The sequence below is a fragment of the Hippopotamus amphibius genome, chromosome 2 (genome assembly GCF_030028045.1).
Source record: "Hippopotamus amphibius kiboko isolate mHipAmp2 chromosome 2, mHipAmp2.hap2, whole genome shotgun sequence".
Classification (NCBI taxonomy): Eukaryota; Metazoa; Chordata; class Mammalia; order Artiodactyla; family Hippopotamidae; genus Hippopotamus; species Hippopotamus amphibius.
The window spans coordinates 48,707,313-48,732,031 of NC_080187.1; the positions used below are offsets into that span (position 1 = coordinate 48,707,313).

Consider the following 24,719-nt stretch of genomic DNA (forward strand, 5'->3'; position numbering starts at 1 on the left):
TATTCTTTTATGGATAATGCTTTTGGTGTCTACGAACTCTCAATTCATAATCACAAAGATTTTCTCCTATGTTTTCTTGTGGAAAGTACATATATTTTATGTTTTATATTTAGCTCTGTGGTGCATTTCAGTCAATTTGTGTATGAAGTGTGAAGTATGGGTTCAGGTGAATTTTTTTGCATGGATATGTAATTGTTTTAGCACCATTTGTTGAAAAAACACTATACTTTCTTGACCTTGTCAAAAATCTACTAATCACATAAACTATTTTGTATGATTTCTATTCTTTTAAAATTTTAAGATTTGTTTTATGAAAATAATATTATCTGTCAGCAAATGTTCCATGTGCACTTGAAAGAATTTCAGGTCTCCTAAATCCTTGCTGATTTTCTATTTATTCTATGATTACCAAGAGGATATATCTCTTGGTATTATTGTTTTAGTAGATGCTGTCATGATTATAACATAGAAACCTTTCTTAATCTATTTAGAGATAATATTTTGCCATCTCAAATAAAATGTAAAAGCCTTCCAACCACATGGGACCCTTCATTCTTCCTCCTTTATATTATAGTCATCATTTGTGCTATGTTGAAAACCCTACCAGGCAATGTTATACCTTTTGCTCAACTGTCACATGTATTTAAAGAGCTTAAGAAAAGAAAAATAATCTATACTATTTACCCAGATATTTGCCATTTCTGTTGTTCTTCCTTTATTCTTGAAGTTCCAAGTTTCTCCCGGGTATCATTCCCCTCCGGTCTGAAGAACTTGGAATTTCAGCATTTCTTCTAGAATAAGTATCATAGTGACAATGTTCTTGCTTTTTCTTCACCTGAGAATATCTCCATTCTCCATTAGGAATGTCTACATTCCTAAAGGACATTTCCTTTTGTTGGATGTAGAATTCAGGTACGACAATTCTTCCCTCTTAGTACTTTAATTATATTGTTCCACTATCTTCTGGCCTCTTTTATGTTTTTCTGATAAGAAATCCACAGTCAGTCGAATAGTTGTTTAATTTTGGCATTCTATTTTTTCTTGACTAATTTTATTAGGAGTTTGTCAGTTTTATTAGTACTTTTAGTTCTTTTTAAGAGCTTTTTTTTTTTCAGAGCAGTGAAACTATTTCTTTTTTCACCTAGACCTACAACATATAAATAAATTCTAGTGTTTTCTGTTTTTATTGGGGGGTGGGGGTGGGGAAATACAGGGGTAGAGAAAAGGACTGGAGAACAGGTGACCCTTTCATTTTTATTTTTTCTCAAACAAGAAGTACTGTCACTCTGATAGCAGGTTCACCAGAGGATACATCTTGAGAGTTTGTAACAGCATCCAGGACTGTCTTGTTGAATTGGAGTATAGTTGATTTACAATGTTTCAGGTGTACTCTTTCAGATTCTTTTCCATTATAGGTTATTACAAGATGCTGAATATAGTTCCCTGTGCCATTGATCCTTATTGTTTATCTGTTTTACATATAGGTCCTATTTGATAGGTAGTAGTGTATATCTATTAATACCAACGTCCTAATTTCTCTCTCCCCCGCTTTCCCCTTTGGTAACCATAAGTTTGTTTTCTATGTCTGTGAGTCTATTTCTGTTTTATAGATAAGTTCATTTGTATCATTTTTTCTAGATTCCGCATATAAGTGGTAATATGATATTTGTCTTTCTCTGTTTGACTTACTTCACTTAGTATGATAATCTCTAGGTCCATCCATGTTGCTAGAAATGGCATTATTTCATTATTTTTTATGGTTGAGTAATATTCCATTGTATACACATACAGTATACCAACCACATCTTTATCCACTTATCTGCTGATGGACGTTTAGATTGCTTGCATGTCTTGGCTATTGTAAGTAATGCTGCTATGAACATGGGGGTGCATGTATCTTTTTGAATTAGAGTTTTCTCCAGATATGTGCCCGGAGCGAGATTGCAGGATCATATGGTAACCCTATTTTTAGTGTTTTAAGAAACCTCCATACTGTATTGTTCTGCATAGTGGCTGCACCAATTTACATTCCTAGCAACAATGTAAGAGGATTCCTTCCACACCCTCTCCAACATTTGTTATTTGTAGACTTTTTGATAATGGCCGTTCTGACTGGTGTGAAGTGATACCTCATTGTAGTTCTGATTTGCATTTCTCTAATAATTAGCAATGTTGAGCATCTTTTCATGTGCCTGTTGGCCATCTTATTAGTACTTTTAAAGAATCAACTTTTGATTTTTCATCCATTCAGTCTATCTTTGCCTTCTACTCTACCTACTTTCTGCTTTCATCTTCACAGTTTCTTCCTTCTGCTTTCTTGGCATTTATAATTTTTCTCTTCCCCATTTCTTAAGTTGAATGCTTATCTCATTTTTGGTCTTTCTTCTTTTCTAAAATAAACAACTAAGGCTATATGCTTCTTCTAGGTAAAGGTAAATCTGTAGTTATGTAGCATTCTCATGACTATTCAGTTCTATTTCTATTACATTTTCATTGATGCTTCAGATATTATTTTTTAATACATGTTTTTAAGTTAGCACTTTGTTTCTGACTGCATTGGTAAGAAAATGAGTTCTATATGATAATGATTCTTTGAAATGTCAATATTTATTTTATGGCCTAAGAAGCAGTCTGTTTTTGAACTGATCTGGGTATTCTTAATAAGAGACACCTTCTCCAATTATTAAGTAGAGAGTTCTGTATTTGTCCTTTAGACTGACTGTTAATTATATTCAAATTTCTCTATCTATAGTGATTTCAGTCTTCTTGATCTATCAAACACTGAGATATGCGTATTAAAATCTCCCACTATGATTGTACATTTGTCTGTTGTTGCTTTAGTTTGATCAGTTTATCTGTCACCTATCATCTATCTCATTTATTTGGAAACTTCATATATTAAAACAAATTTAGGACTATTTGTCTGAAAATTTGTCATTATATAGAAATCGTTTTTTATCTCCAGTATTATATTTTTCTTTATAGTCTAGTCAGCTATGATGATGCACCAGATTTATTTTGATGTACGTTTACTTGAAATATGTTTTTCTGTTCTTTTTATCTTAATCCTATTTTGTCCTCATGTCATAAGTGTATATCTAATAAACAATATACAGATGTGTTTTTAAAAAGCTGTCCGGACAGTCTATGATTTTTAACTATAGAATTAAGTCCATTTAAATATGTGGTGATTACTAATATATTTGGATTTATTTTTCCATCTTATTTCAAGCTTTCTGTTTTTTCTGCCCCTTGTTTCTTTCTGTTTTTCTCCTTTTTTTTCTCCTTTCTCCTCACATTTCCTTCTTACATTTAAACTGTAGATATTTTTTTCTCATTTCTTTTTGTCCCTCATCTGATTTGGAAGATATACACCTTATTTCTATTCTCTTAGTCACTAGACTGTAAGTGGGCACTTAGCTTAATAGAATATAAAGATAGTTTTACCTACCTTACATACAAATATAAAAATTGGGAGTGCTTTAAATGCAATCACCTTACTTCTTATAATGCAACTGTGGCCCTATATTTTAGCTCTGTCTTAATTTTAACTTTTGTTTATATATTCCTATATGTTTACCGTAATTTTTACTCACTATTTTATCTTACATCTCAAACCATTTTTGAGGATCATTTTCCTTCTTCTTGAAGTACAAATTTTAGAAGTTCTTTTGGGCATGTTTTTTTGTTTGGTTGGTTTTTGTTTGTTTGGTTGGTTGGGGTATTTTTGGTAAATTTCATTTTTCTTTTACTGAAAGATTTTTAATTAATCTTCATTCTTGCAATATAGTCTTGTTGAATACATACATTCCAAGCTTTTGGTTACTTTATTTCAGCACATTGAAGATACTACTCCACGTATTTTGGGTCCTACTTTTCAGAGGTCAAGTGTCAATACCACTGTCATTCCTTGGTTTTTGAAATGTCTTTTCTCTCAGGCTACTTTTAACATCTTACTTTTGTAATATGAACCTGAAAAATCATGACCTCTAACAAATTATCAACCATTAATGTTTGAAAATCAGCTTTCACATATTCTATTAACTCCTTTTATAACTTTACTGTCTTTTATACCTTCTTACTTATCTTCTCTATCACTTAATCTCTCTGTCACATTTTTCATACCTTTATATTTCTAGGCAGAATTTTATGTTACTTCTTTAGATTTATTTTCCACTTCACTAATTCTTACTTCAGCTTGAACTGTCTGCTCTTAAACCCTTCCGCTATGTTTTAACTTTTACAGATTTCCTTACTTAGAGGGTAAGCTGTAGGAGGTCAAATATTTTTGTTTATTTCGTTCACTTCAGTAAACCCTACCACTAGTGTCTGTTACATGGCACTAAATATTTAATTAAAGATTATATGTTTTGTTCCTGGAAATTCAATCTGCTTTTTTCCCAATCTATTGATTGTTCAATTTAGTAGTCTTTTATTTCTTTGTCAGATTTTATTTCCTCCTTTTATTTTCTAAACAATAACATACTTTTCTGTATTCTGCATCCAATAATTCCAAATTTGAATATTTTACAATTCTAATTATGCTTATTGTTTCTGCTACCTTTGTTCAAAGTAGCTTGTTTTCTCATGTGTATTAAACTTACTTGAACTTTGTGGGAATTCTCTGAGGCCTAAAACAAAGAAAAAGTTCTCTAAAGAGAATTTGTGTTGGTTCTGCTCTGTGCCTGAGGACCTTAAACTACAATCCTTAGCCTGTAGTTCTTAGGACCATGAAAATAATATAAATTCAGCCAAATAAGAAAGAGATTGTTAGGAGGAGACAGTTCTTTTCTTTAATATTCATCCAGTACCATGCCCAATATTGCGGTCTGCTTTTGAGAGGAGAGCTTTTTTTCCTAGATCACCCTTTACCTAAGGACATAGATCTTTCTATGTCCTGGATTTAGGTAAGGCGGTTTCTAGCAAAATCTATGCTCTGCACTGACCCAAGATTCCTTGTGTTCCAATATTCCTTGTGTTCCAAAGCTCTAGGCCAACCATATCCAGTGGCTTCAATATATGCAAAGGATTCAAGGTTCATTTATTGTCTTAGTCTGCTCAGGCTGCCATAACAAAACATCACAGATTGAGTGGCTTAAACAACAATTTGTTTTCTCATAGTTCTAGAGGCTAAAAGTCCAAGATCAACATTTTAGCAGGCTTGACTTCAGGTGAAGTCCCTCTTCCTGGATTACACACAGCCGCCTTCTCGCTGTGTCTTCACACCGAGGAAAGGGGGTGGAAGCTGGAGGTCCCAGTGTCTTTTGACAAAGACACTGATCCTATCAGTTCAGGCCCCCATGCTTATGACCTCATTTAACCTTAATTACTTCCTCAAAGGCCCCATCTCCAAATACAGCCACACTGGGGGCTAAGGCTTCAAATTCAATATGAATTTTGGGAAGACACAAATATTCAGTCCACAACATTTACCCCCAGGTTCTCCTGGTCCTCTTTATTCCTAACCTTGGAGAATTTTCATTAGTTTCTTAAAGGGCTCATTTGATTATTTCAAAGGGTTTTTTTAAATTGTCTTTGAGTATTTTTAGATGTCACACAGCAGACATGAGTTTCAGAATCTCAAGCTTTCTGCATTGCCAGAAAAAGACCTCACTTCTCTATGTATAATCTTGCAGTAGGCAATTCTATCCAATTTCATATATATGCTTCAAATAACACATCAAATTTATATTTCCAGCCCTAACTTCTCTCCTTAGCTTGAAATTCATTGCCAGCTGCTACTTGAAATCTTTACTTGGAAGTTTATAGGATATTTAAAACTTAATGTATCCCAATCAGAACTCATAGTTTTCCTTTCAAATCTGCTCTTCCCCTGATTTCCCTATCTTGGTAAATATGAAACACTGAATTGCTCAAGCCAAAAAACCCAGACATCGACCTTGATTCATTTTTGCTTTCTTCCCATATAAATTGAAGTACAAGTCTTACCTTCCCTATTTTCAACATAGACCCTCAAACAGTCCCCTTTGCTCCACCTTCTTTTCTACCACCTTTGACCAAACCACCACGATGTCTCATTTGGGTACTGCTGTCACCTCCAAAGCAAGCACCCTGCTTCTACACTCGTCCTCCTAAAACCAGGCTTCACAAAGCAGTTAAAGGGATCCTTTCAAAATGCACATCGCATCACATCTCACTAATTTAAAATTTTCTATTTGTTTCCCATTATAATTACAAGTCTAACCTTCTTCTTGACACCTTATGAGGCCCTAAAAGTTCCAACAATTGCCCACCTCTCAGCTCACCAAGTACGTGTTCCCCTGCACTCACCACACTATGAGCACTCTGGCTCTCCTTTTGCTTCCCAAATTACTTAGTTCATTCCCACCTTGGGGCGTTTACACCTGCTATTCCCTCTGCAGGAACACACCTCCCTATGATCACCGTTTCATTGAGTTTTCAGCTCAAACGCCATCTCCTCAAAAAAAAAAACCTTCTCTAATCCCTGCTAGATAGTCCTCACTTGTTCCTCCAGATATCCTGTCTACTCTTCTGCATTCTACCCTGTCCCTCAGAAAGCTGACCTTCATAGAATACATCAACCAGGCCTCTTTGCTCTCTCTTTCCATTGGGTTTTTGCCAATGGAAAGCAATGGCAGGAAACAGAAGGCAGAAGGAAAGAAAGATCTGGGTATTTAGAAAGATCTGGGTATTTCCCTGGTTCTCCCAATGCTGAGTTGTTGGTTAGTGGTGGCCATGTTCTTTTACCAAAGTTCTATAGCTATCACCTCCCACAAGTTTCCACTAATGGCTCCTTCCCTTTATCCCTTCAGGCTCAGGAATAACAGTCATTTCCTCTTTTGGGGTCTGGGGTGTTTCATCATCCGTTGTTGGTTTTCCTTCATTAAAATCCCTTTTACCTTGAGTGTGTCATCCATTTCCTGATGTATTAGTTGGTTAGGGTTGCCATAACAAAGTACCACAAAATGGATGACTTAAACAACACAAATTTATTATCTCACAGTTCTGGAAGCAAGATGTCCAAGCACAGGTGTGGACAGGGTTTTTCCTTCTGAGAGCTGTGAATGTGTTCTATGCCTCTCCCCTAGTCAATGATGGTTTGCTGGCAATCTTTGGCTTATAAAAGCATCATCCCAATCTCTGCCTTCCTCTTCACATGATGCTCTTCCTGTGTGTCTCTGTGTCCAAATTTCTCCTTTATGTCATATTGAATTAGGAATTACTCTAGTGATGTGATTTAACTAATTACATATGCAATGACTCTATTTCCAAGTAAGGTCACCTTCTGAGGTATAGGGGTAGGATTTCATATAAATTTTCAAAGGACACAATTGAACCCATAATACCTGCTGGGACTCTGATAGATATTTCCTATCTGTTATCACTCTCTATCACATTTCCCTATTTTGTTTTCTAATAGCATTTATCATTATTTGATATTATTTAATTTATTTATATGTGTGTATGTTTACTTTCTGATTTTCTTTCTCTCTCAATAGAATACAAGCTGCATGAGTGCAAGCTATTGTTTATCTTTTTTTCTTTTGCTTTAAGTATTTAGTATCTGACATAGTAGGAGATCAATAAATACTGAATAAATGGCAATATCTAAAGTTTGCTTTAGAATCTTAAACTGCTACAAATTCTAGTTATTATTGCATATAAGTTATAATATTCATTTGCTACTGTAAGATTTCTGTCACCCATAAAGGAAGTTCAGACTCTATTTGTATTTTAGGAAGCAACCTCATGAAGAATGAGGACACTTGGTTGTTTTTCGGCCCAGATCTTCATTTACTCAATGCGTCATATTAAGGAAATCTTGTAATCTCTCTGAATCTCCCCAAATGGGAATAAAAATATTTTCCATCTCTAAGCAGGTTGTTGGCAATGTTTTCTAACTTCAAAGTAATATAATTCAACATTAGTCCTTAGCAGAGATGTCAGGATGACATTGGCTCCACAGATAAATCACTCGTCTTATGGTAAGTATTAGAGCACTTTTGAAACCTGCTCTTACCCTCCTGGGCATAACATTAAAATGATGCACCTTCACATTTCTTTTCATCACAAAATATACCAAAAAATAGAGGAGAGCATCTTAAATGTGACTCACTAGCGGTACTCTGCAGTGTGTATATCTATATGTCCATGGTGACAGGCACCAGCCCCTGTATATGCATATACACTTCTCTTACTATGGTGAGAAATCAAGGTTCATAGAATACAAGATGTTCTTTCCTGCTACTAAGGAGGTTTCATCTAAGTTGTGGTTTTAGGGTTCCTCCTTCTGCTCACTAGATGGAGGACTAAAATGGAGCTACCAAGCTTTTGAATCAATAGAACCACGGAACACTACAATCCAGCCCCTAATTATAGAGATGAGGAAATCAAGGCTCAGGATGATGAACTGAATTATTTAAGGTCACTAAACTGTCTTTATATTACCATAGAGGTGACCATCCAGGGAGGCAGATAATCCTGGCCTGATTTTCCTGGATAGAGCTCTCCAAGGTGCTCCAGCCTATCCAACTTTGAGAACTCTGGACTTATAGCTAGCTTGGATTCTAGGATTTCATTCAGAAGGTTGCATCCTAGAGACAAGCTACTTCTTCCTTCTTACTGCCAGGGTAGAACTATCTTAGGAGATAGAAAAACAACCCCTAGAAAAAGTCAGAGTTTGCTCATCTCCTCAGGCCTTAAACACTACCTGGGACCTCAGTCTATAGCAGCCCAAGGAGAGTCTATCCAACCTCATTGCTCATCCTTGTCATTCAAGTCACTTATCCTTCTCACAATCTCTTACCCCCATACTACTCTGAGATTCTTTCCTCTGATCTTCCTTCTACCAAAAATATCTCATTCATTTGGCAAACATTTATCAAGTACCTATTATGTGCCAGGCATTCTACAGAAGCTGGAGATAACAAGACAGCATTTCTTGGAACTTCTTTAGTGGCTCAGTGGTTAAGAATCCCCCTGCCAATGTAGGGGACACAGGTTCGCGCCCTGGTCCAGGAAGATCCCACATGCTGCAGAGCAACTAAGCCTGTGCGCCACAACTACTGAGCCTGTGCTCTAGAGCCCACAAACCACAACTAGTGAGCCTGCATGCCACAGCTACTGAAGCCCGCATGCCTAGAACCTGTGCTCCACAACAAGAGAAGCCACTGCAATGAGCAGCCCACTCACCTCAAGGAAGAGTAGCCCTTGCTCTCCGCAACTAGAAAAAGCCATGCGGAGCAACGAAGACCCAATGCAGCCAATAAATAAATAAATTTATAAAAGAAAAAAAAAGACAGCATTTCTTCACTTAAGGAGATAACAATCTGGCGAGAGAGAATATAAAGAGATAACTCTTGTAAAGGGTGATAAGTGGAGTGCTATAGTAGAGAGAGTTAGGACTAAGCTGTTCTTTGACTCAAGACCATTAGCATTAAAATAGTGAACACTTAGTCCTTACACTTCTCTCATTCATTTCCTCTTTTTCATTCCTCCTGCTTCTGCCCCATTCCAGGCTCTAACGTCTCTTGACTGAGCTAGTACAACACCTTCTTAACTTTCTCTCTGCTTCCAGTCTCACTTTGCCAACCTAACTTTTGCTTTTCTACCAGAATGATTTAGAAAAAAAATTGAAATTGGTATATCTAGAATATAGTAGAAACTGAATAAATATTTATTGAATAATGTCACTCCCTTTACACAATTCAGTAAGTTCCTAATTCATACAGAGGTGCTTGCAAAACATTCCCACTGATTTATCCCTAATGAGGAGGGGAATGATAACATACGTCCCTGAAGGTATTATTTAGTAAAACGCACAAATCTAAGACGTACAGCTCAATAACATTTTACATTTATATAAACACATGTCTACCACCTAGATCGAATATAGAACATTTTCATTTCACCCTAGAAAGTTTTCTCAAGTCCCTTCTCAAGTTCATCCTCCTTCCCAGAGTTAACCACTATTCCATCTTCAATCACTATAGACTCATGTTGCCTGCTCCTGAATTTTATATGTTCAATGGAATCACACAGTATGTACTGCTATTGATTTGAGTATCATTATTTTGTATCCGGTCACATTTCTTAGGGCATCTCAGACGGAAATTTTTTCCCCAAAATGCCAAGACACTCAATGATCACTTTCAGGGCCCCACATTCCATACTGATTGCTTTCACCAAAATCTATTTCCTACAGATATCAATTAGAGAGTCAAAAAAAATTCTCATTAAAGGAAAGGAGATATAGATTATATATATCAAGGAAAATGTCCTCATAATTAATACCTAAGAGTTTATATTTGTGTAAACATCTGTTTATGGATTGACTAATCAGATTATGTCACCTTGATTCAAGGAAATACTTTTCTAATAGTGATTCCTCAGGGCCAAAGACAAACTTACATGGAAGATTTGTGAGCAAAAGGAAAAATTCCAAAGGGATGAAAGAAAAATTAGCTTATTATGGCCTAGGCACAGTGTAAGCTAAGCACTGGGAATTTAAAAATGAATATGCCATGATGGGAATATAAGCTGCTATAGCCACTATGAAAAACAGCATGGAGGTTTCTCAAAAAACTAAAAATAAAGTTGCCATATGATCCTGTAATCCCACTTCTGGGCATATATCTGGACAAAACTATAATTCAAAAAGATACATGCACCCCTATGTTCACAGCAGCACTGTTCACAATAGCCAAGACATGGAAACAACCTAATGTCCATCCACAGAAGAATGGATAAAGAAGATGTGGTACATATGTACAATGGAATACTACTCAGCCATAAAAAAGAATGAAATAATGCCATCTGCAGCAACATGGATGGACTTTGAGATTATCATACTAAGTGAAGTAAGTCAGAAAGAGAAAGACAAATACCATATGATATCACTTACATGTGGAATCTAAAATATGACACAAATGAACCTATCTACAAACAGAAACAGACTCACAGACATAGAGAACAGACTTCACTCCTCCCAAGGGGAAGGGAAGGTAGGAAGAGATGGATTGGGATTTTGGGGTTAGTAGATGTAAACTATTACATACAGAATGCAGCCACAATGGAAAAATGTTTTTAAAAGATTGTGTGTGTGTATTATATATATATAACTGAATCACTTTGCTGTACAGCAGAAATTAACACACTATAAATCAACTATACTTCAATTTAAAACAATTTTAAATGAATATGCCATACTATAGCTCTAAACTGGTGTTACTTTTCTGGAAAACAATTTACTAATGTGTATCAAAAACTGTATATAATATTTATTGTTTTTGTTCCTGTAATTCCATTGCTACAGATTTATCCTAAAAATATAGTAAAACACAACTAAAGTATGAGAAATACACAAACATGTGGAAATTATTAAATAAATTGTAGTAAGTCCATTGACTTATTATATTGGATATTACAGAATCTTTAAAAATATATGCTTAAAGAATAATGACAAAATAAATACTCAAAATATAAAGTTAAATTTTTTAAAGCAAGCTACACATCTATAATATAGATGGTGTAATACAGAGTCTTTACTGTGTATCTATGCATGTAAGAGTAAATGTACTAATAGTGCATATGTACTAATACACACATGTGCTAATACACTAACATATATATGAGTAAACGTACTAATAGTATGTATGTTACTAACACACACACATTAATTTAAATTTCCTGACACTAAAAGCACATATTTCAGAATACCCTTTCTCAATAATAACTTCTTCATCATTGTCAACTTGATAGGCTAAAATATAATTTTATTTTAATTTAGATTTTTAGATACTAATAAACATTATATTGTAAATCTTTGATTCAGTATTAATGAGGGTATGAGGGAAAAAAAGTACTCATACTCAGCTGGTGGTAGAAACATTGATAGTTACTTTCAGGGGCAATTTGATAGTATGTATTAAAATGTCACACAAATATACTCTGTGACAAACAATTCCACTTTTCAGGATCTGTCTTAGAAAAACTACTTGCATATGTGCCCAAGATATATATACACATTGCAACAAAACTTTCCTGCACTGTTGGTGGGAATGTAAGTTGGTACAGCCACTATGGAAAACAATTTGGAGGTTCCTTAAAAAACTACAAATAGAACTACCATATGATCCAGTCATCCCACTACTGGGCATACACCCAAAGAAAACCATAATCCCAAAAGAAACATGTACCATAATGTTTATTGCAGCACTATTTACAATAGCCAGGACATGGAAGCAACCTAAATGCCCATCAACAAATGAATGGATAAAGAAGATGTGGCATATATACACAATGGAATATTACTCAGCTATAAAAAGGGATGAGATGGAGCTATATGTAATGAGGTGGATAGACCTACAGTCTGTCATACAGAGTGAAGTAAGTCAGAAAGAGAAAGACAAATATTGTATGCTAACTCACATATACGGACTCTAAAAATGGTACTGATGAACTCAGTGACAAGAACAAGGATGCAGATACAGAGAATGGACTAGAGAACTCGAGGTATGGGCGGGGGCGGGGGGTGAAGGGGAAACTGAGACGAAGCGAGAGAGTAGCACAGACATATATATACTACCAACTGTAAAATAGATAGTCAGTGGGAAGTTGTTGTATAACAAAGGGAGTCCAACTCGAAGATGGAAGATGCTTTAGAGGACTGGGGCGGGGAGGGTGGGGGGGACTCGAGGCCGGGGGAGTCAAGGAAGGGAGGGAATACGGGGATATGTGTATAAAAACAGATGATTGAACTTGATGTACCCCCCAAAAAGTAAAAAAATAAAAAAATTAAAAAAAAACGAAAAACAGAAGAGCCTATGTGCTCATCAACCAGGGAGTGGCTAAATGAATATGGTATATCCATACCAAAAATATTATATAGCAATGAAAAACAATGAAGTAGTTTTAAAGACTAAGCTAGAAAGATTTTAAACATATTTTTGAGTGAAATACAAACAGAAAAATAATATGTAGCATTTGATACTATTTTTACAAAAATAAAACAAAAAGCAATATTACACATATTCCCAAATTATAAGTGTATTATGAAAATGCACAGAATAAAAAGGACACCCAACATATTTAATATGGTTACATTTGGGGTAGACATTCAGTTTGGTGGGAATATGGTCAAAAGAGATTTCAACAGTCTTCATATTTTAATCTGTTTCAAGAAGAATGTATTAATTTGGAACTACATATTAATTTAGAAATAAACATTTTAAAAAATCAAATTGCTTTCTGAATGCACCAAGTTCTGCTGTAAAGATTACATGGTATTTTTTAGAATATCAGGATCAAGTATTTTATATAATGAGCAGATAGAAGGCCCACATGGCTAAGTGTATGTGAACTAATTAATGTCTAGCAGAGTGAACACAGAAATCTGTAGCCAAATTTACTTAATTAGTTTCACTGTTGCCTGACTTAGGCTTATTATATTAATTTCATAAATAAAGCAATTAAGTTCCATACAGATCAGAGTGTTCAGGTGAAAATTTTTCCTAACTGTTTACTTGGGCAACTTTTACTGTTTAAACAGTTTGGAATCTGGAGGATCAGAGACTTGTCTTGCTGGTTTCAGTTATAACGGACTTTATTACATCAGAAATTTTACTTGTTATTTTTTTAAAAAAGTTCAGACCTAGAAAATTCCCACAATACATTTATGAAGAAGGCAGGTAAGTCACGCATAACTGAAATGTTATATTTTAGCCAATCTGACAATTTCTTTCTCTTAATTTTAATAAGTATTAACTATTGTTAGCTATCATACAAATACTTTCCTTATAAACATGATCATTTGTAATGAAAGCACTAGTTTATGAAAAAGCACAAATAAAAAGTTTTTGGCTAATAGTTAAAAGTATTTTTAACAGGATATTATTCTAGAAATATTATCTATCTCATTTCCTATTTTTGCAATTCGGGGAAATTATTATTGTCTTTTTCTAACCCCATATCCCCTCCCCTTGAGCCTCCCTCCCACCCTCCCTATCTCACCCCTCTAGGTCATCACTAATCATCAAGTTGATCTCCCTGTGCTATGCAGCCGCTTCCCATTAGCCATCTATTCAGGGAAATTATTAAGGGAGGCAATGGTATTTGATAATAAGAAGACACCTAACATTAAAATGTTCTGGAACTAGGAAAAGTTTTATGGTGAATTTTTTTTTTATAAATTTATATATTTATTGGCTGCATTGGGTCTTAGCTGCTGCGCACAGACTTTCTCTAGCTGTGGCGAGCAGGAGCAACTCTTCCTTGTGGTGCATGGGCTGCTCATTGTGGTGGCTTCTCTTGTTGCAGAGCACGGGCTCTAGGCATGTGGGCTTCAGTAGTTGCAGCACATGGACTCAACAGTTGCGGCTCACAGGCTCTAGAGCACAGGCTCAATAGCTGCGGCGCACAGGCTTAGTTGCTACGTGGCATGCAGGATCTTCCTGGAGCAGGGATCAAACCTGTGTCCCCTGCATTGGCAAGCAGATTCTTAACCACTGCACCACCTAGGAAGTCTCCTATGGTGAATTTTTGACAAAGACAGGTACATTATTTTTCCCCCTTCATAAAATGATTTATACTTTCCTAATGAAATAAATGAAACTTAGTCATTTCCCTTTTTCTAATAGCTAACAAATGTACAACTTTATTACTTCCCTAGGAAAGATTTAATGGTGGTACGTGTCTTTCCTTGCATCTTCTTTTTCAGCTAGAAATCTTAAAATGAGAAGGATCATCTTCGGTGGTGCTTTTATCTTGTTCTGCCTCTCAGGTGGTAAGTCATTAAGAACACATAAATCAAAAAGAGGAAAAACTACTCAAGAAATTGCAGAATTACAATATAAGTGGAGGGTGGCCTTAAATAAAGTATTTAAGGTGCTTATAGCGAAGCCTGAGTAAACCCTTATATAACAATAAGAGCGAACATTTATTCAGCACTTACTATATGACAGGTACTGGTCTAAATATTTTATTTGTATTAATGCACTGAATCCTCATGACAATCCTATAAGTTAAGTGCTATTATTTCCCATTTTATGCATGAGTAAACTGAGCTGGTAGAAGGTGGGCCACATGTTGATTTTATTATCATTAAGCTGGAACTAACCAAGGCAGGAAGCCCTTATAAATATGGCCCCAAAATGAATTAATTTGACCAAATAAGCATAGACAAGGCTCTCCTAGCACTTTTTCTGTTATATGCGCTCATCTTCACCAACTCTAATATTCCTTCATTTATAAAAGAGCCATACAACAGAGAGCTTTCACTCCCTTTTACAGAATTCCTAAGACCCTTCAAACTAGGTAGATGTTCGTGAAGGTAATATCTCCAAAAAGGCATTTTCAAGCATGTGGGAATTCTCCTTCCTAATGAAATGGTAAGATGGTAATGAAGGTGGCTGCTCTATGCTAAACCCAGAGGTTAACAGGGCAGGGTCTCCTAGAGTCAGAAGACTTAATGTACATATGACCTGGGGATCTTGTTAAAATGCACAATCTGATTCAGCAGGTCAGGTGTAGGGCCTGAGAGTCTGCATTTCCAACAAGCTTCCAGGTGATGCTGATGCTTTTGGCCTGGAGACCACACGTCAGCAGGAAGAATCTACATGGTATCCCAGAGATAAATAAAATTCTGATACTAAGACTTAGAGACTTTTGTTACCTAATACTAGGATCACCATCTCAAATGCCTAAAGTGTTTGGTCAGATAATATAAAAGCCATCCAGTAACAAAACAAGAGGAGGGCAGCCAGTACCCAGCTGCCATGGAGAAAGGAGAGCCGAACACGGCCAAATCTGATTCTTCAGAAGAAGCCAGAAATTCAAGTTTATAGGAAAACTCTCCCAACTTTTACATGTTAAAATTTTTGAAAGCACTATGCAAGTTAACCCAGGTCTAGCCCCTGGACCACTTGTTTGTAGTCTCTGCTCCCCATACCACCCTCATTACTAAATACAATCTGCAATAGAGTTTTGATTACCCCTTGCGGAAAGGGCAGGAGAAAACTCAGACTGCTTGGGTCTCTGCATTTTAAGTCTTTATACTTCTCTTCTGTAACAATGTGGAAGGAAACATAGGAATAGATTAAAAATTTCAAGAAAACAACTTCCCTGTCTGGGATATCATGAAAAAAAAAAAAAAAAAAACGATCCAGGCAGCAGAGTGCATTAATTTTGTTGGATATGCAGGAAAGATGTGAGGATAAAAGAAGAAAATTCAGCAAAAAGAGATATTTCAAAGTAAGGCGTGTCCATGAAGTAAGGGATGGTTATTTTAAAAAGATCACCATCATCATGATTTATAATGTTTAAATAACTACACATATATTTATAATATGCATTTGAGTAATTAAATATAGTCTATTAGGTTTTCCCTACAATAAGGTCATAAAGTAGAATAGCATACTTCAGAATTAATCATGTGAGGAAACTATAAATTTAACATAAAACCTGAAAATTCAAATTTAGTTGTCAAATTGGAATATATGTTAGTTATATTAATAAAACTAACAATAAATTTTCAGACAAAAAGAGACTGGAAGAAAGGAAAGGGGATCTGTGAACATATTTATAAGTATTCATGCAATGGAACAAATACAGTCAGCAGAAAGCCTAAAAGTTAAGGCATCAGCTTCAGCTGTCGTAAAGAATGTCAGGGACAGGGTTTTAGGAAGAAGGCTGTGGATACTGGGTGTGGAATCAGAAGGAAGAAGGACCATCTGAGAGGGAAAGAAAGAAACTAGAGCAGATCTCATCCAGGAAAACAGTCCAGGGGCCTCAGACATGGCAGAGAAAGACCTGGCATCAGGTAAGCTCTCCACCATGCGCGGGCCACTGGCACCAAAGGTCCGAGCCATGCAGTGGATCTCTAAGGACAAGTTATGAATTGAGAAATCACGAGTCCAGGAGGAAAATTCACTTAGGCATGACTTGAAGAAGCAAGCAGCCCTAGTATTCTGGGCAGACGACTGACCCTGAATCTTGAAAGAGTCAAAATCTCCAGCAAGAAGAAGGTGACATCAGAAGGTCTGGTGACACAAAGGTAGGCAACTTTAGTGACGTGGTGTGCTTGCTAAAAACAAGGGGTTTCGATTTCAACAGATCTTTTTCAACTCCTGTCTCTGCCCCTGGAGTGAGCTGCTTAAAATCTTAAGGCCTCAGTTTTCTTTTATGTAAAATGTGGGCAACTATAATACCTGACTGAAAGGTTTATTGTGGGAAATGTAAATTGCTTAGCAGTGTCCTTGGCATAAGCTTAGTTCTTTGATCGTTGATTATGGATTGCAACTCTGTCATGCTCAGTGAGAAAACCAATGTGATATTTCCAAAATGACTTTACATGAGTTTGAAGCTGGGGAAAATAGTCAACAGAGGTTAATTAGCCTCATCAGCTAGACTATTTTCTACTAAAAGTGATCTCTTCTAATCCCCAATATGTTGGAGATATAAAATACATTGCACAAAATGTTTAGTAAACTCTTCTTTGGAGTTAAGCAGTGAATAGGAGTGGAACAGCAATGGTTTTCATATATTAAAAGATTGGAACTATGAACATTAAAACAAATTTCAGCTCAATTTCAGAAGAATCCTTTAACAATCTGAGCTGTGTTTAATGATGATGAGCTCTCCATCACTAGCCAAAGCTTCCTGCAGGGGTTATAATAATCATAATAACTGAATTCAGTAGAACCAGTGGTTCTCAAAAACTGGTCCAGACTTCTATATTCAAATCACATGCCCTCCACTGTTTCTGGATATCTACAATTCAGATTCCTGGGCCCCACCTCTTATAGATTCTAACTCAGGTTCTGTGGAGGCTGTGGAAATCTGTGTTCATTTTATTTTAACTGCTTAAGTAAATCTGATGCATAGCCAGATTTGGAAAGTGACCTTCCAGTTAATGTCTTCAAATCCTACCTACATTGACTAAGTTCAAGAATCTCTGGGCTATTTCTACATAACCAAAATAAATAACACTTCATTTTAAGCCACTGAATTTGAGTATTGAAGATTACCAATATGTAAACATTAATCAAGCAATAAATACAGAGAATCTACTATATATAGTGTACTGCCTTAGACATGGAAATGAAGGCCTAACAGTGTATATATGGCTGAAATTAAATAGTCTGGCTAAATAACTTTGGTTTGATTTAATTAGGCTCTGAGGGACAGAATACATTTTAACCAAGTTGTTTAGTCCACCTGGCTTCATTTTTAATTAGTATCAGTTCAGAGTGCTCCCAGTTCTTTAATGTAGCATATGTTATGAAATTTCCCCTATTAAATTCTCAAAATAAAAATATTTTAAATTTATGTGAGTTTTTATAATCAACTTATAAAATACTGCTCACTTTTTAAAGTTGAAAATCACTGCTTTATTTTTGGATTTCTCTTTTCTCTCTTTTTTTCTCTCCCTGATGTCCATCTCTATTTTCCCCTTATTTTTTCTATCCTGTACTCGAAGGTGCTGAAGGTGTGATTTGTAGATCATGCAACCTCTCAATCCCCTTCCATGGATGTCTTTTGGACTTTGGAACCTGCAGAACAAAACCTGGACAGTATTGTATAAAAGAGGTCCATAGTAAAGGTAAGTCATAATACTTTAAAAACATTTAATTAAAATGAGCACAAGAGGGGCTTCCTAGGTGGCACAGTGGTTAAGAATCTGCCTGCCAACACAGGGGACATGGGTTTGATCCCTGCTCCAGGAAGATTCTGCATGCCACAGAGCAACTAAGCCCGTGCACCACAACTACTGAGCCTGCGCTTTAGAGCCCGTGAGCCACAACAATTGAGCCCATGTACTGCAATTAGTGAAGCCCATGCGCCTAGAGCCTGTGCTCCGCAACAAGAGAAGCCACGGCAATGAGGAGCCCGCGCACCACAACGAAGAGTAGCCCCCACTCACCTCAACTAAAGAAAGCCTGTGCACAGCAAAAAAGACCCAAAACAGCCAATAAAATAAATAATTTATAAAAAAATAATAAAATAAAATAAGCACAAGAAAACTCCTTGTGTAAGAGCAAATATTCACTGAGCATTTACTACATGCTAGATGCTTTACTAAGGGCTTTACCTAGATTACATCACATCAATAAATCAATGATATGAGCTGGATCTTGTTGCTATTCCCAACTTAAAGATGAGAAATCTGAGGCATAGAAAGATTAAGAACTTTGCATGGTGTCACACAGTTAAGGAGTGTTGTAGTCTAATTCAAATGTGAGTACTTAACTCCAGAGCACACATTCTTAAATAAATCTATATACTGCCTCATTCACACCAATCACATCCTCACAAAAAATTAATATATAATTTCCTGCTAGGTGCAGGGCTCTGTACAATCACACAGGTTTCATTCCCAGGAAGCCAGCCTTGTCCACGTGGATTAAAGAGAGAAATACAAAAATCCAAATGATGAAAACATTAGAAGAAAATATTGAAGAACATATTTTAAGCTTGAAAAAGAGGAGGCCTCCTTAACATCCAAAAGGCAAAAATCATAAAGGAAATAAAAAATAAATTTGAATATATCAATATTTTTAAATTTATGAAATGAATGACAACCCCAAAATTCAAAAGATAAGGAATAAATTGGGTGAAAATAATTGGAAAGTAAATAACAGAAAAATATTAATATCTACCCAGAATAAAGAACTTCTAAAAAACTCATTTTTTAAAATACCAACAATAAAAACAAAACAAAACAAAACAAAATTTGTTAAAGGAAATATAAAGGCAATTTTTAGAAGAGGAGATATAAATGACTTCACCTAAAAACATAAAAGGCACCTCAATCCATCAGTAAATATCAAAGAAATGCAAATTATATAAATAATATTTTTAACTCATCAGATTGCTAAAAATTATGAGTTTTATAATATCAAGATTTAGTGATAATATGGGGAAATAGGAACTTTCATATATTTTCTAATGACAGTTTAGACTGGTTTGTCTTTTTTTAAGCCAATTTGTGAATTTCAGTTAAAATTTTAAATAAGCAGTTTTCTACAAAGCAATTCATTCACTGGTATCTACTGAAGAGAAATATTTACATGTAACACAAAAAGGCATGTATCAAAGTTATCATTGTAGCATTATATTTAATATAAAGTAACAAAATGATCTAAATGTTTGTCTATATGTGTTAAACTATTATATATTCAGACCGTGGATTGCTATATAATATTTAGAATGAACCGGATCCCTTTGTTAACATGAAAAAAATCTTTAAAACATTGTTGAGCAGAAAAAAAGTCAGTTGCAAAACAGTATGTACAGTATGCCACTTATGTATAAAAATCCACAAAGCAAAACTCTAAATTTCTCTATGGAAATGGAAGGGAAGAAAAAACAAATTAGAGGAAATCAAAGTCAATTGGGAGAGAGGAAGAGATTTTGGGGTCACGTCTGCTGGGGTTTTGGTTTTAACAGAGTTACTTTAGCTTTGTTTAACCTGTGGAACCTTGGTCCCCTCTCAGAGCCCCAAGTTCCCTCTGACTCTCACCTGTGCCTTCTTTATTAAAGAGGAAAGGAGCCAAGCCCTGAGGAACTATGAAATATTAGCTCTCGGTGACTGCTCTTCTCTTCCTGAATGTGGACAGATAATCATCTTTTAAGTTTATCTTAAAGCTCTGCACTTAAGAAAGAGCCTGGACGCTTATATAGCAACATCTTGACAATAGCTCTTGGTTGGGTCAGGGACCTGGGATAACTGCAGTGCTGTGGAAAGGAGCAGTTTTCTAACATGGAAAGTCTGCCATTTCATGCTGATGCAAAACAAATACAGCTGGAACTTAGGCTTTTGATGGTTTTATCAATAGTTTGTCAACACTGTTGACACTTTGGTAGGATAATTCTTTGTTATACAGGGTTATTTTGTGTATTGTAGAATGTTTAGCACACTGCTGGTCCATACCTACTACATCCCGGTAATATCTTTCAAGTTGTAGCAACAGAAATGTTCCCAGGCATTATCTAATGTCCTGGGTCTGGGGAGCAAAATCGCCCCAAGTTGAAAGACTACTGATTTCTCAAGTTTCCAACCAAGTTTTGCTGCCTTTAGAGAATTGCTTCTTTGTGTTCTCCCTCACACAACTGAAGCTGGGAAAGCTAAGATTACAGGACACTACTGTCGCCTACTTCCCACTTTTGTGTATTTTCCACATTTTCCACAGTGAACATGCATTACTACTTGTAACTGGGCGAAAATTAAATGAGGTCAAAGACACACCTCCATTCCTAAGAAGCACTTACACATCTAAATGATCCTCCTGTGCATTGAGCCCTTTGAATAACTCACGACCTGTGTAAAACTGAGGAATGATTATTAGCAAGCTTCCAAACAGCTAACATTTCAGAAATTTCTACACAGTCAATGGCAATTGCATAGCTCTTATTATTAGCTCTTATTATTATTTGAAAGCTGTTTTGTTTTACAATCTCAAAGCTTTTGTATTACAAAGCACCCAACTAGAATAACTTTAGGTGGGAGTTCTTAAAAGGCAAAATGATTGTATCCTGGTAGACCTAGAGTTTTTGCTTTGTTTTTTTTTAACCTGTTAGTTATCCGAAGCATCTGAGGCCAGGTAGGTTGCACCTTCCAAGGGATTATTCTACTATGACCTCTTGTTTCCCCCAGGTGGAGTTCAATGGTATTCAATTCAAGGCTGTACAGAGCACCAAGATGAGTGCTTCAAGAGAATTGTGACAGCTTCTGAAATTCACTCTACTCACTGCTGCCATCGTCCTTTGTGCAATTTTTGAGCCAGGGGCCCATATCCAAGTTGCTTGAGTAATCAGTCAATCTCAAAGCCTGAACTGGTCATCTCAAGACGGCAGCTACCATCAATCGGCCTTCTGCGAAAGCTTCAGACTTGCAGGTTGTAGGAGTTTTGGTCTGAAATCAATTTTGGATTTCAAGGTGCCCAACTTCTCAGCCACCAGCCCCAACCCATCTCAGAACCATCCTTTCCAACACCATCTTTCTCCTCTCCTCTTTCTTATTTCACCTTCCTGTGATTTCACAGCTACAAAGAAGTAAAAATGTGACTCTCTGAGTCAAATTATGCATATCTCTAGTTTACTAATTTTCCTAAATATTTCCATACTCCAAAATACAGTTACAAATGAATTGTATCACAAGATACCTAGTGACCTGAAAGTGTTCATTTCGTTTCCAAAGCAAACTGCCTTGCTCTTTCAGGGCAATTTATTATACAGGAGAAACTGATTTAACAAATACTGCAGGAAAAATAAGCCAGGAATCAGCAGACCTGGCCTGTAAGAACTATGAACCCAAATGGCAAAGGGATCAGGCAGGTGTGAGGGTTGGTACTTGATTTTCCCATCTGTGTTAGGATTTGTCAAAGTTCTGAATTTCCATACTTTAACCACGCCTTAGTGCTTTGGCTAATCTAGTTTTGGCAGATCAAGCAATGCAGCAGAAGCAGGGAAATGGGTTTCCATCCACAAGGAATTTTAAAGGGTTATGAATATAATTTGAACTGCATTTCACATTTTTTAATGTGCCACATATTCAATTATTCTCATTCAATGCCCTACTTTTGCAACTTCAAGATTGCTGTGTTTTAAAATTCAAAGCTGTTTTTCTCTGTATTTCCAGGAGTTTGAGAAATTCAAATGGTAAATAATAAATCTCATAACCTTCTTTTATTATTTTTTTTCTCAGAACCTAGGAAAACATCTTACACACAGTGGGCCTTCAACAAATACTTTTCTATAAACTTTGAAGTAAAACAAGCATTTAAAAAAAAAGCCCAAGGAAACTAGACATTTTCCTCCACACTCATTTTTACCTATATTCCTTAGACCACATTTCTGAAACTACAAAAAAAGTCTCCTCATCCTGAGATTTAAATCCGTTTGCTATTATTCTATCACTCTTTGCATCGTCTACATTGGTAAACAGTGATTATCCTAAATCAGTGAACTTCATGGAGATTTTACTTTTATTTTTTAAAATATAACTAATATTATTTACTCAATATACTGAGGGGAAAATGACAAGATCAGATAATCAGTGACTAAATTCAGAGGGCTTCCCAACCTTAATTCACAATCCAAGTGATATAATGAGAAGAGAACTAGGTTGTTTGCTTTTTTGATATTGAGCTGCATGAGCTGTTTGTATGTTTTGGAGATTAATCCCTTTCTAGTCACACTGCAAATATTTTCTCCCATTCTGTGGGTTGTCTTTTTGTTTTGTTTATGGTTTCCTTTGCTGTGCAAAAGCTTTTCAGTTTAATTAGGTCCCACTTGTTTATTTTTGTTTTTATTTTCATTACCCTAGGAGGTGGATCCAAAAAGATATTGCTGCGATTTATGTCAAAGAGTGTTCTGCCAAAAAAGAAAAAAGAGAGAGAGAGAGAGAAATAGGAAGCAGGTGTGGGGTGTGGGTGCTGTTATTTTGTGTCACTAATTAGCTGATAACCTTGGTGAGTCACTTTGGTCTCTCTGCATCTCATTCTCCTCTTGTATAAGATGAAGAGGATTGGATCACATGATCTCTCAGACCCTTCAAGTTCTAACATTATAGGCATACCTCAGGGATGTGTGGATTTGGTTCCAGACTGCCACTAAAGCAAATATTGCAATAAAGGGAGTCACGTGAATTTTTTGGTTTCCCAGTGCATATGAAAGTTCTGTTTACACTCTACTGCGGTCTATTAAGTGTACAATAACATTATTTCTAAAAAAAAAAAAAAAAAGGTGCACCCCTTAATTTAACAGTTCTTCATGCTGGTGGAGGGTCTTGCCTCCATGCTGATGGCTGCTGGCCAATCCGGGTGGTGGTTGCTGAGGGCTGAGAGGACTGTGGTAATTTCTAAAATAAGGAAACAATGAAGTCTGCCACATGAATTAACCCTTCCTCTCACAAATGATTTCTCTGTAGCATACGGTGCTGTTGATAGCATTCTGCCCACAGTAGAACTTCTTTCAGAACTGGAGTCAGTCCTCTCAAACTCTGCCACTGCTTTATTAATGAAGTTTATATACTATTCTAGATACTTTGTTGTCATTTCAACAATCATTACAGCATCTTCACCAGGAGAGTTTCCATCTCAAGAAACCACCTTCTTTGCTCTTCCATAAAAAGCAACTCCTCATCCATTCAAGTTTCATCCTGAGATGGCAGCCATGCAGTCATCTTCAGGCTCCACTTCTAATTCTAGTTCTCTTGCTATTTTCACCACATCTGCAGTTACTCCCTCCACGGAAGTCTTGAACCCCTCCAAGTTATCCATGAGGGTTGGAATCCACTTTTTCCAAACTCCTGTTGATGTTGATACTTTGACCTCTTTCTATGAATCATAAATGTTCTTCATGGCCTCTGGAATGGTGTATCCTTTCCAGAAGATTTTCAGTGGACTTTTCCCAGATCCATCAGAGGAATTGCTATCTATGGCAGCTATAGCCTTATGAAATACATTTATTAAATAAGAAGACTTGAAAGTTGGAATTCCTCCTGACTCATGGGCTACAGAATGGATGATGTGTTAGCAGGCATGAAAACAACATTAATCCCTGTACATCTCCATCAGAGCTCTTGCATAACAAGGTGCATTGTCAATGAACAATAATGTACTATTTTGAAAGGATTCTTTCATTGAGCAGTAGGTCTCTACATTGGGCTTAAAATATTAAGTTACCCATGTTGTAAACAGATGTGCTATCAGACTTTGTTGTTCCATTCACAGGGCACA

General features: G+C 36.1%; 1 protein-coding gene across 1 annotated transcript in view; it reads left to right on the plus strand.

The window, feature by feature from the left end:
* The window catches only part of C2H9orf57 (chromosome 2 C9orf57 homolog), a 46,286-nt gene extending 24,527 nt beyond the window's left edge, over window positions 1–21,759 (plus strand). Inside the window, exons 2-4 of the mRNA XM_057720629.1 lie at window positions 14,664–14,764; window positions 18,425–18,580; window positions 21,635–21,759. Coding sequence (XP_057576612.1) covers window positions 14,664–14,764; window positions 18,425–18,580; window positions 21,635–21,759 — 382 coding nt within the window. The remainder of the gene's footprint in view (window positions 1–14,663; window positions 14,765–18,424; window positions 18,581–21,634) is intronic.
* Window positions 21,760–24,719: the final 2,960 nt, after the last annotated feature.